This window comes from Nycticebus coucang, chromosome 7 (assembly GCF_027406575.1).
Source record: "Nycticebus coucang isolate mNycCou1 chromosome 7, mNycCou1.pri, whole genome shotgun sequence".
NCBI classification, from domain to species: Eukaryota; Metazoa; Chordata; class Mammalia; order Primates; family Lorisidae; genus Nycticebus; species Nycticebus coucang.
The window spans coordinates 66,334,320-66,353,012 of NC_069786.1; the positions used below are offsets into that span (position 1 = coordinate 66,334,320).

The window sequence follows — 18,693 nt, forward strand, 5'->3', positions numbered from 1 at the left end:
TTTGTGGTTTTTCTCTCAGGAGCCTCCAGAAGGAACCAGGCCTGCCGACACCTTGATTTCAGATTTCTGGCCTGCAGAACTGTGAGCGAATGAATGTCTATTGTTTTAATCCACTAAGTTTGTGGCAGGTGGGCACAGCAGCCGTCATTCACTAACACGATGGGGAACTGACAAAGCAAAGGAGACCCCTGTCCAGGTGAGACTTAGTGCTTAGACCAGAATGGCAACAGTGGAGTTGGGAGAAGCAGTAAAATGCTGGAAATATTTTAAATGTGGGACTGAGAAGATATAGCATCTTGGAGGTGGGGCTTGAGAAAAATAAGTTTTGCAAAAAGGTGTGTGGAGCCCAAGTAGCCAAAAAGGTGCTGTGCTGATTCTTTTTCAGTTTTTGGCTGGGGCTGGGTTTGAACCTGCCACCTCCCATATATGGGGCTGGCGCCCTACTCCTTTGAGCCACAGGTGCCACCCTGTGCTGATTCTTAAGTTCATGTTTTCCAGCCAGTGTCTCCCTGCAAACCTCCCTCACCTCTGGCAGCCAGCTGCATGTTCAGCTCTGTTGGTCGGAGGTGCTGAAGATACTAGGCTAGAGAGGGAAAAGGGACGGGTTCTGTTGTGTAGATTTCCTGTCAGGACACTATCACAGTAGCTGATTCCAAATTCCAGCTCCTCCCCACACTCCCAGAACCAGTCCCCCCGGCCCCCTCCGAAGTACCAGCACACAGTGGCTATGGCTCCCTCCGCAGATGCCTGGCCTGCCTCTGTGGGCCCCTCCTTAAGACTGTAGGTTCTGATGGCCCCAACCCTTCTCTCTGTCCCCTGGCCCTTGGGGCAGAGGCTGCTTCCTGCAGTTACAACCTCTGGGATATCTCAGAGCGCTTCTTTTTCCTATCGGGTCTCTGCTATATGGTTAACAATTATTTATATTAAAATCTGTTAGAGAGAAACTGACAGGGGTTTCTAGTTTCCCAACAGACTATGAGTAACACAGAAAGTGCACATAATTGCAAGAAAACCTGAGTTACAGGAAGCACAGAGTTGTCATTTATTGAGATGGATGAGGCTGTGGGAAAAGCAGGGTTGGGGCCTGGCTTTGGACAAGTTACGTTTAGATGCCTATTAGATGCCCTACGATATCCCAGAGAGATGTTGGGTGTGCAAGTTTTGAGTTCAGGGGAGAAGCCTGGGCTGGAGACAGCAGCATGGAGGCCACCGGCCTAGCGAGGCATCCAGTGTCATGAGACTGACTTTCTGGGTCTTACACTTCTTTTTAGTCCTGTGTCTTAGCACAGATCTGGCAAATAAACGTGTGTGGAGGCAAGGACACCTGGGTAAGAGAGGCAGTGAGTGTTATTAATTGAACTATCACACTCACCACAGTAAACTGTTTTGAAAATAGAAAGGAAGTTTCCCAGGAATGGAACTAAGAAGGCAGGGAGGCACGTGGATGAACCCCTCAGAAGACTCGCTCGTCAAACTCGATGCAGAAAGCAGGGGGACCAGTCTCCAAGGAAGGCATTTTCCCTACCAGAAAGTGTCCTTTCAGAATTTGGGGGGGGAATCGAAGGCCTGGTTTTTCTCACTCCAAAACTAAAATCTGGAAGCAGAGGCTCAGTTCCCAGCATAGGAACATGAACCTCCCCTTTCTCAGCTTTCTTAGGAACAAAACGTGGCCCTTTCCATGTAGTATTTCTTTTATTCACCCAGACCTCACACCTGCCATCCGCTTCAAGTTCTGGTGAATTATTAATTATTTATCTCTTCTAGTCCTTTATTTGGGAGCAGGACTTCCCCCAGTTTAGTTTCATCTTTGATCAGGTTAAACTATGGCAGGTAAGGCCCTTCCTCCCCTGGCCAGGAGCTAAGTGAGTGAAAAGTAATGCCTGGACTCCGCATCTCAGGCAGCCCCAGCAGGCTGGCAGCAGGGCCTTGGGTGTCAGGTGGCTGTCACGACTCTGCTTTTTTGCTTATCATTGCAGTAGCGTTGGACGTGAGCAGGGAAGGTGCGGAAGTCAATGAGACAAGGTAAGGGGAAGATTTCCCAAAGCCATTCCTTCCATCTTGGAGAGCTGGACGGTAGGCCTGTCTCGTGGGCAGAAGGTGGGAAGGTCTTTCTTTCAGGCATTATTTGTTACCATCCTAGAGAAGAATTTTTCTTTTTTAAACATAAGATAGCTACAACTGCTCGTCATGTGATCATGATTGTCAGTGGCAACACAGGAAGAGTTAAAATTAGCGAGGTTTCAGTGAATTTGACTTAAAATACAATTAAAAACTACTTGCTGCGTAAACCCCTTTGCCCCCCACGTTTTGGTTTAATATAGTATTGTTAGAAAAATAATGTTAAGCACCAGTTGTGGATTTTAGTGCAACTATGTGTGAACAGTAAACATTGGATTTTTGCTTCCCAACCAGGCCCTTTGGTGAAAGACTGTCTTGCTGTGTTCTCTTTTTGGGCCTCACCTGCCTTCCTTGTGGGAACCCATGTGGTTCCTGGCAGTTCCCTTCCCCTTGGAGAAGTGGTTCTCAACCTTCCTAATGCCGCAACCCTTTAATACAGTTCCTGCGGATCGTGACCCACAGGTTGAGAACCACTGCCTTAGTGGAAGGTGTGAGAACTCCCTGTCTCAGAGTAGCCTAGTCCCGGAGGGAGCGACGGACATATCCTGCTTAGGAACAGTTTGGCAGCAGGGAGGCCACCGATGCTCTGACACCTGGGTGCTATTTTTGCTCTTTCTCAGTTCTTTGATGAAATAATCTACCTCTGTTTTTCCTCTTTAGTCCAAAAATTTTGGCAAGCAATCAGTCCCATGATATTTTTTGAGTAAAAGTTTCAGCGTTCCAAGCACTAGGTAGGATCTTACTCCCTTGTCTGTCCCGGGTAGGCGGCTCTCACATTCTGCAGCTCCGGGGCAGAGGAACAGCTGACGGAAGGCCAGTCAAGGTTATTGGGAGGTGATAAGATCACAAGGTTTAGGATGGTGGAGCGAGAAGAGCAAGGCAGGTAGCCCTCCTTACCCTCATTATAATCCCTGCTCTAAAATTGATTTATGCCACTGTGTTGGCAGAGAAGCCAGCCAGGGAGTGCTGTCGCTGGCAGTCTGTCTTCAGACAGGAGATAAGGCGATCTGGAGAGGAGGTAATCAGGAAGCATTTAAGGAAAATTGCTTGCCCGGCCAGAGTAATGCTTTAAGGCATACGCTGTCCACTGATGGATACTGTTTGTCTTTTTTGGGCATCATGTTATGATTTTTCAATGACTGCAGGGTGTGGGATAGGTGTGCCAAGAGCTCTTGGTAATGCTGGACAGTAAAGCTGGTGGTCAGAGGGCCCTGTCTCCCCATGCCTAGGCAGAGATGGGGCTGAGACAACACATGTTCTTCGGCAGCTGTGGGGTTTGTGAGTGTTGGGGCCCTGGGGGATCCATGGCTGCTGGGCTCACCTGGATGATGCTGTTTGCTGGGAGTGGCTGTCTGGGAGGAGCTTCTCCCCCGGCAGAGGAACCTAATACTTCTGTTGCCTCTTTCCTACTGCCCCAGATGACCCGTAGACCCTGAGAATTTTGCTGGCTGCTCAGTGGCAGTTCCTATCTGGTTTGGCATAAATACTTGGTGCCATCAAACTCTCAGTTGGAAACATAAAGAATGTGTTCTTGGTGGCTGTCAGCATAGGCAGGGGACCCCTTGATGGACAGAGTCAAAGAAAGACTCTGTTCTCCTTCGCTAACTAGAATGAAAACATAGGCATTGTCTACTCAGCATCAACCCCCCTCATAAAAAGTGAGAAACAAATTGTTATCTGACAATTGTGCCTAGACATTTAGATACCTTGGTGCTGACACATGGTCTGGTTGTATTTTTTAGTCAAAAAAACACTTGCTCTAATATGTTTGAATACCTTCGATCTGCTTTTCTATAGCAATGACCTTGGGCTTAGTCAGAAGCTTTCACCATGTTGTGAATAGGCATTTTCTTTGCCCTTTTGTGAAATAAACCCTTTTGGTCTCAAAACAGGACGTGATGCGACAAGTTAATCAGATAGCAAGGTATAAGCACACAGGAACACAAAATAAATAAAATAAATAAAATGGGGTGTTGAAAATTCATGGTAGAAGGTGTTCATATTTTCTCAATCCTCTATAGGCCGCTAAATCTATAATTCTTTAAACATTTTTAGAAGAATGTTTTGTAAACCAGTAGTCAGGAAGCGGTAATAGTTTGTTTCTGCATGAAAAGGCGCAGTGTATTTGTCGGTGGCCTCGGGCCTGTGGGCAGGAGGCTACTGCAGGCTTAGATCAGCCTATAGGAACAAGTGTGCTTGGGAAGGGAAGTAGCATCAAGGCTTTTGGCTTATGAATTGGCTGGCCCACGACCCTGAGACCGGCTGTTCATCCCAGGGAGGAAGGCGACCTAAAGGGATTTCAGGACCCTCTGCAGCTTGCTCGCTGCCCCGCCTGCCTCTCCCCTCTCTCTGCCTCTGTCTCTGCTTCCTCATTGTTCTTTCTGCTGGTTCTCCCTCTCTCTTCCCTGTTCTTTCTTGTACCTTCTCTCTCTACCAATAAACTTTACAAGATAGTACGTGTAATTGTGTATATAGACACCCTGAAAAAGTTTTGTTAAAATACCTCCTCCCCAGCCTCCAATGTTTTACCTGTTGTCTCTGAGAGCATTAGGCATGACTTTCTCCTTCACATGTATCAATATTTCTCAATGAATACTGAGTCTTCCATACTCAGAAATTTTTAATAAGCACTCTAATTTGTACAAATAATCAACACATCGAATCCCATAATGGCATAAATGTATTTATGATCTATGTACAAATGACTTAATAAAAAAAATTAAAAAATTAAAAAAATGAGATCAAGGATGCTCACTCTCACATAAGATGAAGAAAAAGTGATTGGAGCAGAGGTCTCTCCACTGCTGGGGGCAGGGACATTGTCTTGTGCTCTGTGAGCCCCTCAGGCCTGGAAACCAGCTTTCTCAGAGTGTGTAGGATAATATTTAGAAACAAACTTATCCTACATCAAGCACACAAAGTAAATTCAGTGTGAGTTTAAAATGACATGCTTTTCTTCCAGAGGCTTAAGAGGCTTGGACCCCCCTGGGTTACTCACAGAGTTAGGCTTTTTTGGAATTGTAAAATTCCTTAGGCCTTTTCTCTGAAGCAGTACACCCCGTGAAGCCTGAGATCCAAAGGCATGCCGCCCTTCCTCAGAGATACGGGCCAGAGGGTTGACATATGTTAACAACATATTGTCAGAGGTCTATAGGTACTCTGCCCTGAGGGAAAGTCACAGTCGTTACTTCATACTGAGTAAACTGAGTGAATGCTTGAAGATACTCTTCTATTAACTCTGTTCCCCTATAGCTGCTTTCGTCTTTGTGCCCTGCTCGGAAAACTAGTCACTGTTTAGAGGAAGGGATTTACTACACTAGTGGTTACATTGATATGATAAATATTTCCTTTCAAGTTAAAATTCAGCTAATAGATAATGGATTAGGTGTGTACGTGACTGGAAGAGTATAAAACTTAAACTTGGAATAAAGAACTTTGCTATATGCTGTCCCACAGTGTATAGTCTATTTCTTGACTTAATAATTACAGAAGCGAGTTTACACCTACAGCAAAGCTGCTGCTCGTTCGCGTCTCGGGTCACGCAACAGAGTGGGCTTTGATGCACGTTTGTGGAATTAGACAAGGATCTGTAGTGAAAAGAAAGCAATTTTAGAGGAGGCAATTGTTTGGTTTTCAAATGATTGCTGTCAAAGATTCGGTCTATTTGAAGTGCAAAGGACAATGGATTAGAACTAGAAGGCTCTGATTGGATATAACAGACAGGATCTAATAAAACTCTCATTTTAAACCTAGTAATATTTTATGAGAGACAATATTATACATTAGGATCCAGAAGTAGCTATCTCTATGGAAAAATTAACGTGGCCAATATTTTCTTTAACCAAGAGAGTCAGTCCTCTGTGGGGATACTAAATCTTAAAATCTGTGGTATTTGGTCAGTTGCTAAAAATATCTAGAAAGCATTTGTGGGATGTGGGGGAAGTTTCATTTTCTCTGTATTTAACAAGGCTATTGCGTTCAAGGAGAAATATTATTGTACTTCTCTGGTGCCCAAATCTGCTCATGGAAGGAGACTGACCTTACTGTCTCCCTGCTTTACACAATCTGGTGTTCAGCCAGCTGGGCAGATGGGCCAAGACGCAAGGCATCTGCCTGGCTCAGCCACGTGCCCTTGCAGGCAGCTTCCAACTTCCTGGAAGCCTCCACCTCTAAGTATCATGATGGTCTGAAGACTGCAAACGTTTTATAGGTTAGTAAAATGCTAAACTGTGTCAAACAGGACATTCATCTGGTTATTGCCTTGATGGGTGGATTTAAAGCTCTCCTAAAGGAACATTTCTAGAAATTCCATCTCTAAAGCAAAGCACTCTGGGACTTTAATGGTGGAGAATCCACACCGATATTCTCCACCAGCCCCCTCCAATCTCCAATCACTTGTCTAACTGGCATGCCTCTTTAGGACTCTATCACTCTGATGTTTTTATAATATTTTCTGCTGAATGAGTTTCTTTCTTTCTTTTTTTTTTTTTTTTTTGTAGAGACAGAGTCTCACTGTACTGCCCTCAGTAGAGTGCTGTGGTGTCACACGGCTCACAGCAACCTCTTAACTCTTGGGCTTATGCGATTCTCTTGCCTCAGCCTCCCGAGCAGCTGGGACTACAGGCGCCGGCCACAACGCCCTGCTATTTTTTTTTTGTTGTTGCAGTTTGGCTGGGGCTGGGTTTGAACCCGCCACCCTTGGCATATGGGGCCGGCGCCCTACTCACTGAGCCACAGGCGCCGCCCCGAATGAGTTTCTTAGAAAAAAAAAGAGGAGAGAAATTGGTAATAGCTTGTAGAATTTGTGTTAGTGATGATTATTTAAGGTCTGAAGGTGAAATTTCTGCCTTTTGAGTAGGATTTATTTACTTGACAGGAGGAAAATAAGGAAGTAATCTATTTTTTTGTAGTTGTCGTTGTTTGGCAGGCCCGAGCCAGTAAAAACCCACCAGCCCTGGTTTTATGTGGCCGGTGCCCTAGTCCTGAGCTACAGGCGCCGAGCCTAAGTAATGTATTTTGATCTAATAAAAAGACTTTGGATTTTTTTTTTTTTTTTTTTTAGAGAGAGCGACTCCCAAATATGTATTTTTAAATGTCAAAAATAGTATGAAAATGGCTGAAATTTGATCAAGAAAATTCCTTGAGTATATTTTACATTCAGCATAAACTAAGATGTATTTTCTTTTATGTGGGCCATTTATAGATTGCTGTAAATCTATAAGCTGTAGTATCTAAGAGCTCATTTGCATGTGCATGGAAATGTCATTGTGAAGGCCTTTCTCCTAAAGATGGTTACCTGCCTGGTATGGATGGATGGCCCTGCACGTCCCTGCTACCATCCCTGTGTGCCTGCTGCATCCTTCACTTCAGCCTGTCCAGCCTGTTTGAAAAACTAGAGTCCCAGAATAAAGACAGATGGTTCCAGGAATGCCCTGATCTTTGAAAGCCTTTCAGCACTGCAGGCCAGCTGCTGAACTACAGAGAAGCCTCTACTCATCTTCTCTGCCTCCTATACACCCTCTGTTTCTCCTCATTGAAGTGCAAATTTGCTAGACTGGTTAAAGAGTAAGTTAACTAAGTAAAAACAGTACTGCTTCCCACACAGAAATTATATGCTTATTTTGATGAGGGCCATTTGTTTATTAGACAGTTTGCCACTGAGCCACCTTGATTGAATACTAGGAGGAAATTTTCTTTCTTTTTTTTTGGTAAATCATAGCTGTGTACATTAGTGCAATCAAGGGGTACAATGTGCTGGTTTCATATTCAATCTGAAATATTCTCATCAAACTGTTCAACGTAGCCTTCATGGCATTTTCTTAGTTATTGTATGTAGACATTTGTATTCTGCCTTTAGTAAGTTTCGCCTGCACCCATTCTAAGATGCACTGTAGGTGTGGCCCCACCTATTACCCTCCCTCCACCCTAACCTCCCCCCTCCCTTCCCCTTCCTTGGCCTGTTCCCCATATTCTTATACCATAGTTGGGTTATAGTCTTCATGTGAAAGCTATAAATTAGCTTCATAGTAGGGCTGAGTACATTGGATACTTTTTCTTTCATTCCTGAGATACTTTGCTAAGAAGAATATGTTCCAGCTCCATCCATGTAAACATGAAAGAGGTAAAGTCTCCATCTTTCTTTAAGGCTGCATAATATTCCATGGTATACATGTACCACTATTTGCTAGTCCATTCGTGGGTCGATGGGCACTTGGGCTTCTTCCATGACTTAGCAATTATGAATTGGGCTGCAATAAACATTCTGGTGTCTTTGTTATGTTGTGATTTTTGGTCTTCTGGGTATAAACCTAGTAAAGGAATTATAGGATCGAATGGCAGGTCTATTTTTAGATCTCTAAGTATTCTCCAAACATCCTTCCAGAAGGAATGTATTAGTGTGCATTCCCACCAGCAGTGTAGAAGTGTGCCCTTTTCTCCACATCCATGCCAACATCTCTGGTTTTGGGATTTTGTTGTGTGGGCTACTCTTACTGGGGTTAGGTGATATCTCAGAGTAGTTTTGATTTGCATTTCTCTGATGATTAAGGATGATGAGCTTTTTTTCATAGGTTTGTAGATTGTGTGTCTGTCTTCCTTACAGAAGTTTCTCTTCAAGTCCTTTGCCCAACCTGAGATGGGATCACTTGTTCTTTTCTTGCTAATACGTTTGAGTTCTCTGTGGATTCTGGTTATTAAACCTTTATCGGAGGTATAACCTGCAAATATTTTCTCCCATTCTGAGGGCTGCCTGCTTGCTTTACTTACTATGTTCTTGGCTGTGCAGAAGCTTTTTAGTTTGATCAGGTTCCAGTAGTGTATTATTGATACTGCTTCAATTGCCTGGGGAGTCCTCCTCATAAAATATTCATCCAGGCCAATTCCTTCAAGAGTTTTCCCTGCACTTTCTTCAAGTATTTTTATAGTTTCATGTCTTAAGTTTAAATCTTTAATCCAGTGAGAGTCTATCTTAGTTAATGGTGAAAGGTATGGGTCCAGTTTCAGTCTTTTACAGATCGCCAGCCAATTCATCCAGCAACATTTGTTGAATAGGGAATCTTTTCCCCACTGAATGTTTTTAATTGGCTTGTCAAAGATCAAATAACGATAAGTAGCTGGATTCATCTCTTGGTTCTCTATTCTGTTCCAGACATCTACTTCTCTGTTTTTGTGCCAGTACCATGCTGTTTTGATCACTATCGATTTATAGTATAGTCTGAGGTCTGGTAGCATGATTCCTCCTACTGTGTTTTTATTTCTGAGTAATGTTTTGGCTATTCAAGGCTTTTTCTGATTCCATATAAAATGAAGTATTATTTTTTCAAGATCTTTAAAATATGACAATGGAGCTTTAATAGGAATTGCATTAAAATTATATATTGCTTTGGGTAGTATGGACATTTTAACAATGTTGATTCTTCCCAGCCATGAGCATAGTATGTTTTTCAATTTGTTAACATCTTCAGCTATTCTTTTCTTAAAGTTTCATAGTTCTCTTTAGAGAGACCTTTCATATCCTTTGTTAGATAAACTCCCAAATATTTCATCTTCTTTTGCACTACTGTTGAAAGGAATAGAGTCCTTGACTGTTTTTTTGGCTTGGCTATTGTTGGTATATATAAAGGCTACAGATTTATGGGTGTTGATTTTGTAGCCTGAGACATTGCTGTATTCATTGATCACTTCTAAAAGTTTTGTAGTAGAATCCCTAGTGTTTTCCAGATATATGATCATGTCATCTGTGAAGAGTGAAAGTTTGATCTCTTCTGACCCTATGTGGATACCCTTGATCACCTTTTCTTCCCTAATTGAGAGTAAAGTTTATTGTAATATTTGTTAAGGATTTTTTGAATTTCTGAGGGGTCTGTTGTTATTTCATCATTACCATTTCTGATTGATGAAATTAGAGATTTTACTCTTTTTTTCCTGGTTAGGTTGGCCAAAGGTTTATCTATTTTATTGACTTTTTCAAAAAACCAACTTTTGGATTTATTGATCTGTTGTATAATTCTTTGTTTTCAATTTCATTTAATTCTGCTCTGATTTTAGTTATTTCTTTTCTTCTACTGGGTTTGGGGTTGGAATGTTCTTTCTTCTCCAGTTGCTTGAGATGTCCCATTAAGTTATTAATATCCTCTCTTTCTGTTTTCTTGAGGAAGGCTTGCAGTGCTATAAATTTCCCTCTTAGGACTGCCTTTGCAGTATCCCAGAGGTTCTGATAATTTGTGTCTTGATTGTTGTTTTGTTCCAAAAATTTGGTGATTTCTTTCTTAATCTCGTCTATAACCCATCTATCATTCAGTATAAGGTTATTTAGCTTCCATGTTCTTGTATGGGTATGCAGATTCCTGTTGTTATTGAGTTCAACTTTTATTCCATGATGGTCTGAGAAGATGCAAAGAATAATTTCTATTTTTTTCAATTTTCTGAGGTTAGATTTGTGGCCCAGGATGTGGTCGATTTTGGAGTATGTTGTGTGGGCTGATGAGAAGAATGTGTATTCAGTTTTGTTGGGATGAAATGTTCTGTAGATGTCTGTTAAGTCCAGATGTTGAATGGTTAAGTTTAAATCTAAGATTTCTTTGCTTAGCTTCTTTTTGGAGGATTTATCCAGCACTGCTAAAGGGGTGTTAAAATCTTCAACTACTATGGAACTGGAGGAAATGCAGTTGCTCATGTCTATTAGAGTTTCTCCTATAAATTGAGGTGCATTGTGGTTGGGTGCATAAATATTAATAATTGAAATCTCATCATATTGAGTATTACCTTTAACAAATATGAAGTGTCCATCCTTATCATTCCTTATTTTGGTTGGTTTAAAGCCTATTGTGTCTGTGAATAGGATTGCAATGCCTGCTTTTTTCTGCTTTCCATTTGCCTGTAGTATAGATGACCATCCTTTTACCTTGAGTCTATATTTGTCTTTTAATGTAAGGTGAGATTCTTGGATGCAGCAGATATCTGGCTTGAGTTTTTGTATCCAGTCAGCCAACCTGTGCCTCTTTAGAGGAAAATTTAAACCATTCACATGAATTGAGAATATTGATAAGCCTTTCGAGAGTCCAGTAGACATTTTTAATCCTTTTGTGACTGTGCAAGTTGGAATTTGATCAAAATTCTCTGGGTGGGTTTACTTTTGTGGTGGAGGATTACGCTGGTCTTTATGGAGGATAGGTCTGAGAATATTCTAGAAAGCTAGTTTCGTTATAGCAAATTCTTCAACATGTGAATGTCATTGAAGTATTTAATTTCTCCATCATAAGTGAAACTCAGTTTAGCTGGGTACAGGATCCTGGGTTGAAAGATATTTTGTTTTAGGAGAGTAAAAGTTGATGACCATCCTCTTCTAGCTTGAAAGGTTTCAACAGAGAGATCTGCAGTTATTCTAATATTCTTCCCCTTGTAGGTGATGGTTTTCTTTCGTCTGGCTGCTTTCAGAATTTTCTCCTTCATATTAACTTTAGTGAAATTTGATTATTATGTGTCTGGGGGAAGTCTTATTTGGGTTGAGTTGTGCTGGAGTTCTGAAACTGTCTGCTATCTGAATTTCAGAATCTCTTGGCATGTCTGGAAAGTTCTCCTTCATAATCTCATGGAGAAGAGACTCTGTGCCTTGTGAAGCTACTTCGTTGCTTTCGGGGATCCCTATAAGACTAATATTGGTTTTCTTCGAATTATCCCAGAGCTCTCTGAAAGAGTGATGTGTTTTTGCCTTCCATTTCTCATCCTCTTTGAGAGTTTGGGAGCGTTCGAAAACTTTGTCTTCAATGTCAGAAATCCTTTCTTCTGCTTGCTCCATTCTGTTACTGAGGGATTCTACTGTGTTTCTCTGATCTTTGAGGGATGCAACTTCTTGTCTCAATGTGTCAAAATCTTTGGTCGTTTGGTCTTTGAATTTGTTGAAGTCTTGAGATATGTTTTGGGTTACTGCTTGGAGTTCTAATTCAATCTTATTTGCTATCCAGATTCTGAATTCGATTTCTGACATCTCAGCTATTTGTTTGTGCATGGGATCTTGTGCTGTGTCTGCCCCATTGATCCTTGGGGGAGTTGATCTACTCTGATTATTCATATTGCCAGAGTTTTTCTGTTGATTTCGCCTCATGATTGTTTTTCACTATTTCCTCTGGCTGTCCTCAGACTGGGGGAGGTGTCTCTCCAAGATTAGACCTGAGCGGGATCACTCTATTGTTGCTGGATCTTTGTAGGGAGTGACTCTGTGTAGCTCCTCTGTGGCTGCCTCAGCCAGGGAGTTCTGGTTGTGGGAGCAGCTCTGGAGTGTGACACACCCGATCCAGCAACAGGACGGGTGGTGGTGCACAAGGTTCTGCGAGTGCCTGGTGCCCAGTGACTTTGGCACAGCGGGCCCAAGGCTCCAGCAGTCTCTGGCCAGTAGAGGGGCTCTGCACAGAGGCAGGGGGGCTCCAGAGGGCAAGCGGCTACTAGAGTCCCTGGCCAGACCAGCAGGCCGTGTGGAGGCAGGGAGGTTACAGGAGGGAGGACACAGGGTTGCATGGCTCTGGAGTTCCTGGTCAGGGCACGTGGAGGCCCGGTGGGCATGGGTCACGGGTCACGGGTCACGATGCAGCTCTTACCGGGGTCCGGGTGGTGCCGATTGCGGGTCGCAGCACTGCAGGCAGGTCCTGGCGCAGCTCTTACAGAGGTCTGGGTGGGCGCCGAACACGGGTCGCTGTACAGGTCTTACAGAGGTCCAAGTGGGCACTGATCACGGTTCCCTGCGCAGCTCTTACATAGGTCTGGGCAGGCACCCATCGCAGGTCGCTGCACAGGTCTTATGGAGGTCTGGGTGGGCACTGGTTGTGTTTCCTGGTGCAGCTCTCAGAACAAGATTTTTCAAAAGGAGTTGGGACTGGTTTTGACATGGCCCATTGGTCACTTTTCTTTTCTTACTTTTCTTGTTTTTCTTGATTGCCTTTTCCTTGTTTCTTTCTTCCTTGCTTCTTTTGTTCTTTCTAATTCTCTGTATTTCTGAAGACTGGAAGTCCCAGATCAAGGTGCTGGACAATTAGGTTCCTGGAGAGGCCTCTCTTCTTGGCTTGTAGATGGCCACCTTCTTGCTATGTCCTCACATGGCCCTTTTTCTGTGCATTTGTGGAGAGAGAGAGTGCCTATATATATATATATATTTTTTTTTTTTTTGTAGAGACAGAGTCTCACTTTATCACCCTTGGCAGAGTGCCATGGCATCACACAGCTCACAGCAACCTCCAACTCCTGGGCTTAAGCGATTCTCTTGCCTCAGCCTCCTGAGTAGCTGGGACTACAGGTGCCCGCCACAACGCCCAGCTATTTTTTGGTTTGCAGTTCAGCTGGGGCTGGGTTTGAACCCGCCACCCTTGGTATATGAGGCCGGCGCCTTACCGACTGAGCCACAGGCACCTATATTTTTAATCATCATTTCTGCTAGCTTTTAAAACTCCATTAATACTTTAATTATAAGTTGTCTTTGTTTTTATAGCTTAAGGCTATTCGATGGGCAGGCAGATTTGTATAAATTAAATAAGTAGATATGGTTCATTTGTAGAGAAAAAGAAGAAAATAATCAGGAAAAGTAAACTGTTTGGGGGGAATGACTATAATCAGTTTCCTAATTTAAATAAAGATCTGCCCACAACCCAGAGCTTTACAATGTGGCTAGACCATCACTTTCTGTAATAACGAAGCCTCCCCATTGGCCCCCATTACTCTTGCCTCAGACATAGGATAGCTTGCAACTATCACGTGAAGAAGGAGTAAAATAGTAGAGAAACCTGAAGAAAACTGTGACTGCTCTAATTGACATTGTGAACTGGACCATTTACTACTATTTTTTTTTTTTCTGGAGACCGAGTCTCATTTTGTCAGTATAGTGCTTGGTGTTGTAGCTCACAGCAACCTCAAACTCTTAGTGTCAGGTGATCCTCTTGCCTCAGACTCCCAAGTAGCTGGGACTACAGGTGCCTGCCACAATGCCTGGCTAGTTTTAGAGACAGCGTCTCACTCTTGCTCAGGCTGGTCTGGAACTTGTGACCTCAATCCGTCCACCTCCAAGAGTGCTGGGATTACAGGTGTGAGCCACAGGGCCCAGCCTATTTACTTTCTCTGAGCCTCAGTTTCCACATTCCTGAAAGTGTCAGTGATAATATCTAAATTTCCTGCCTTTGCAGGACTTTTGAAATGGAGTAATAACATACAGGATGTAAAACTGCTTGTTAAACTGTGAAGTGTTGTGCAGATATAAGGCAGAGGCCACCTGGTGGTGGCTTCTGGGCCAAATACTACACACATATTTTATTTTATTTGTCCTCCACCATATTTTTAATAGATATTTATTACCATAATGATGCTTTATATAACTACAAGAAAACCTCAGTGGCCTATAGCAATAAACTTCCTTTTGCTATGAATTTATAAGGAGGGTGGCTCTGCTGATCTTGGTTGGGCTTTCTCACATGTCTGGAGTCCTTGGCTGTGACAACTGTGCCAGTTTAGTTCTGTTCTATGTGTCTCAGCCTCTAGCAGGTTGGTCTGGGCTTGTTCAATGGTGACGTCAGAAGAGCAAAAGGGGAGAAGCAAAACTGTTCAAGTGCATTTTCAAGTCTTTGCTTGTGTTATGTTTGTGAACATGGCATTGACCACAGTAAGTTATGTTGCTGAACCCAGAGTCAAGGGTTGTGGTGGAAAAGCCCATTCACAATGGGAAAGTACTGCAAAGTTACAAGGAAAAGAGACCCAGAGAGGGTGAGGTTTGCCATCTATCCACTGTAACAAGGTAGGCTCAACTGCTAAAACAAATACATTCAAAAGCAAGTAATGCCTATGGCTCAGCGGGTAGGGCACCGGTCCCATATGCTGGAGGTGGCGGGTTCAAACCCAGCCCCAGCCAAAAAAAAAAAAAAGCAAGTAATGGCTGAAATTCACTAGAAGTGTTATTTCTTGTTCATTTAACAGTACAAGTTGTGGTTGGTGGGTGGCTAGTCCCTTCCATTTTCAGCTCTATCATCACCTAGGTCCCATTACTGTCTGTATCAGGGGTTGACAAACTTCTTAAAGGGATATGTAGTAAATATTTTAGGCTTTGAGGACCATATAGTCTTTCTTGCAACTACTCAGTGCTTCCCTTATAGTACAAAAGCAGCCATGGACAATAAGTAGGCATGGCTGTGTTCCAGGTGAAACTTCATTTATGAAAACAGACAGCTGGCTGAATTTAGCCTATGAATTATAGTTTGCTTTCTCCTGCCCCAGAGATGCAGACCTCATAGGTATTGGGTTAACATGTAAGTTAACAAAGAGGACAGTTTTATTAAATACTTAGCCCATGAGATCAGAGTAGTCTCCTCCTTCCCAGGCTGCCCTGTCTGTTTCTTTGCTATTTGGTACCCAACCACTAACCCAATTCTCATATTATATATAACATTTTTCAAATAGAAGTTTTCTACTGCAAGATCTTAATTTCTCTGTCCTTTAGGGTAGCTTAACTGCTAAAAGCAAAACCCAACCCGTGCAGTGGCACAAACATAATGGTAATGTAAACATATAACAGTTACCAGGTGTTTCTGGCCAGTGTCTGGCTTTCCTTCACATGAAGATTCAGGGACCCACTTCCTTTCCTTCTTGGGACCTTGCCATCTCCTCATTTTTGCTTATACTGATGGGTAGGAAAGGAAAGAAAACATGGGAGAAACATATCTACTTTTTTGAAAGCTTTGGTCATAAATGGCAAACATTACCCCTCATTTTCAACTTGGGGGGGTATAGACACAGAACCACACATAATTGCCGTGGAGGCTGGAAAAGTAGTCTAATCACAAACCCAGCTACAGTCATGCCACTGCACAAAGAGAGAATGACTTCAGGTGGACCATTAGTGTTGAGAAACTCCTACAGGATGACTCGTAGACCACAGATATCCTAGTACCTAACAAAGTGCCAGATATGGAATGAATTGGTGGATACCTATGAAGGGAGGATACTGCGGCCCAGGTGTCTGCCTGCTCATTTACGGACAGACAGGACTGTCTATGAAGGAGTCTGCTTCTCCATCTTGGTATCATCTTTTCTGTACAAGATGATTAATCGTGTCCTTTGGGTTCTGTTGATGGTGTGTTGCAACTGTACACATGTCCTCTTCAACTTTTATAGACCTAGGGGGAAGAGAATCATCATTCATTTTATGTAAGTAACTAACTCATTTATCTTGTCACTTAAGTATAAGTCAATGGGAAGGAACAAAGGAAAAACAATGTAAGAGCAACTGGAGCACAACCTCTGAAGGGGCAGCATTGTCAAATTCATCTCGCAGCACAGGGGGAGAGCATGCCCATGTCTCTCCTCACACGCTCTGCCCTGAAAGCAGCGGTTCTCAACCTGTGGGCTGTGACCCACAGGAACTGTATTAAAGGGTTGCAGTGCCGCGGACCACCCTGTCGGTGGGCTTCAGTCCGAGGGAAAGCAGGGAAACGGAGTCAGGTTGGTTGAAAGGTCGACGCAGGAAAATGACAGTCTGGCACACTATGGGTGAAGTATGCAGCTGTACTTTACTGAGTTTTAAGTACGGTTTTTATACAATTTACACAAAGCATTACAGGTTACACAAAGTATTTTTACAACTTGCTGACCTTTATAAGTTATATTTTAAGTTTGTAAACGTGGGTAGTTATCCATTACTATTTTTCAATATCCTGCTCTTAAGGAGAACAAAGGTTAGTGGTTATCAGCGAAAACTATTTGTTTTCTCTTGCTTCCTCTTGCTTCCTCTTATCTGAGGAATGTTAGTATAGTGTAATTCTTTACATTTGTGTTTAAGTAATAGTAAAGGCATAATTTGTTTTAAGGCTCTTATTAGATATATAAATTTTAAGTTAATGTTGGTTATATATACTTTTATTATGTGCTTATTATTAATCATATGTGCTTATTCTATTGTGATTTGATTGATTAGAAATGTAGTGAAGTAAGATGTTTTTTAAGGAAAGTTTTACTGTGGGTGGTGATGGTGCATGTCGTGTTGGAACATCTTGTTTAAACATCTTGTTTGCTGTGCCTGCATTGTCTTTAGCCCACTGGCGTTTATGGTGGGGACTTGCTTTTGTGCAGGCTTACTTGGAGCCACTGAGTCTGGCACAGTTATACTTCTTGTGCTGTTTCTGAATCAGCTATTATTGTGTTCATACTGACAAGACTTATTGCTTACTTATCAGGACAAACAGACATTCAGCTTAACATACACGTACACTGTAACAGAAAGCCATACCCTTAGGTTAATGCGATAAAAAACAGCATGCTGGGCAACATCTCTGTCGCTGCGCACACTGGGGGTGCTGGGGGCTTCGCTCCGGGGAACACAGACCTCCTTTCCGTCGTTTTACAACGCGGACAGCGCCACCTCGCTGCGGCTTGGTGCCGAGGGTGCGGCATTGCAGCAGTAGGGAGGTTGAGAACCACTGCTTTAAAGTGTATCTAAATGGAATTGATTAAGGTCACTGTCATCAGAGGACTGTGATGTGATTCCACTGGGCACTGTCCAGGTGCCGCCTGTGCCGCTGCTGTTTTGGGGGGCTGGTTGAGGTTGAAATTTCATGATATCCTGGCATCTTCACCGTTGAGGACAGTGGCAAGGGCCCGGTGACTGAGGGAAAGATCTTTGGCACGATGCGGAGCACAATTAACACAGGGAGGGAAGAGAAGGCTGGGACTCATGGCTGACTCCTACCTCAGTCAAGGTGGAGAAGAGAGGATGAATAGAGAGAGCTATGGGTGGAACTCGAAATGTTGGGCAATGGACTGGTATCTGCTTGGGAGCCCTGTGTAGCTTCAGGGCTGGTTCAGGCCTGCTCTGGTATAGCCAAGACCAAGGGTCTGAACTAAGATCTTAACCTGACTTTTTCTCTTACAGCAGTCTACCACCTGTGTAGGTGTGCATAGTCTACTAGACTCAGCAAGGACTAACTAACCAGTGAGGAAAGACGCCATAGTTGGGATTCCCAGCAGGGAGCTGGGGTCGTTTTCTGAAATAGTACCATAGGCACTACCTCTAAGTAGGGTGTGAGAATCCAGAAAGAACTGGAAAATAAAATTTTTTTTAGATTCCTGTAATGGCTGCTTCCTGGAAAGCTGTGTCATGTGGAACCTCTTAGCCTTAACATCTGTTCCGGAACTCCAGAAAAGGAAAAATTTCAAGTCTGATAGAATTATTATATATATAAACCATTTCTTTGGAACCTTCAGCCCTCAAGATCCCAACATCATGCCTATAGTTTCAATACAATTGATCTTAGTCCTCACTTCACTGCTGTTGGTATTGCCTGTTGTTGAAGCAGTGGAGGCTGGAGATGCCATCGCTGTGTTATTGGGTGTAGTTCTAAGTATCACAGGCATCTGTGCTTGCTTGGGGATATATGCTTGAAAGAGAAATGGACAGATATGACTTTGAAGGATTTCCTGAATCAAACCTTGCCATAAAAACCTTTGTGTGTTGAAACTAAACGTGAGCTTTTGTGTCTGAAAGTTTCCAAGAAACAGTAAATAGGAGAGTTTCATATTCTTTGTTATTTCCCTTAAAATGGGAACAAATTG

The 18,693-nt window shown here is 42.9% G+C and overlaps 1 protein-coding gene across 1 annotated transcript; it reads left to right on the top strand.

The window, feature by feature from the left end:
- The first annotated feature begins 18,364 nt into the window (after window positions 1-18,364).
- Window positions 18,365-18,523, top strand: LOC128590544 (small integral membrane protein 30-like). Its single transcript, XM_053597878.1, has one exon. The coding sequence runs from the start codon at window positions 18,365-18,367 to the stop codon at window positions 18,521-18,523; it is 159 nt and encodes a 52-aa protein (XP_053453853.1).
- Window positions 18,524-18,693: the final 170 nt, after the last annotated feature.

Excerpts from the sequence above, each read along its gene's own strand:
- LOC128590544 (XM_053597878.1), top strand. The coding sequence starts at position 18,365 with ATGCCTATAGTTTCAATACAATTGATCTTAGTCCTCACTTCACTGCTG.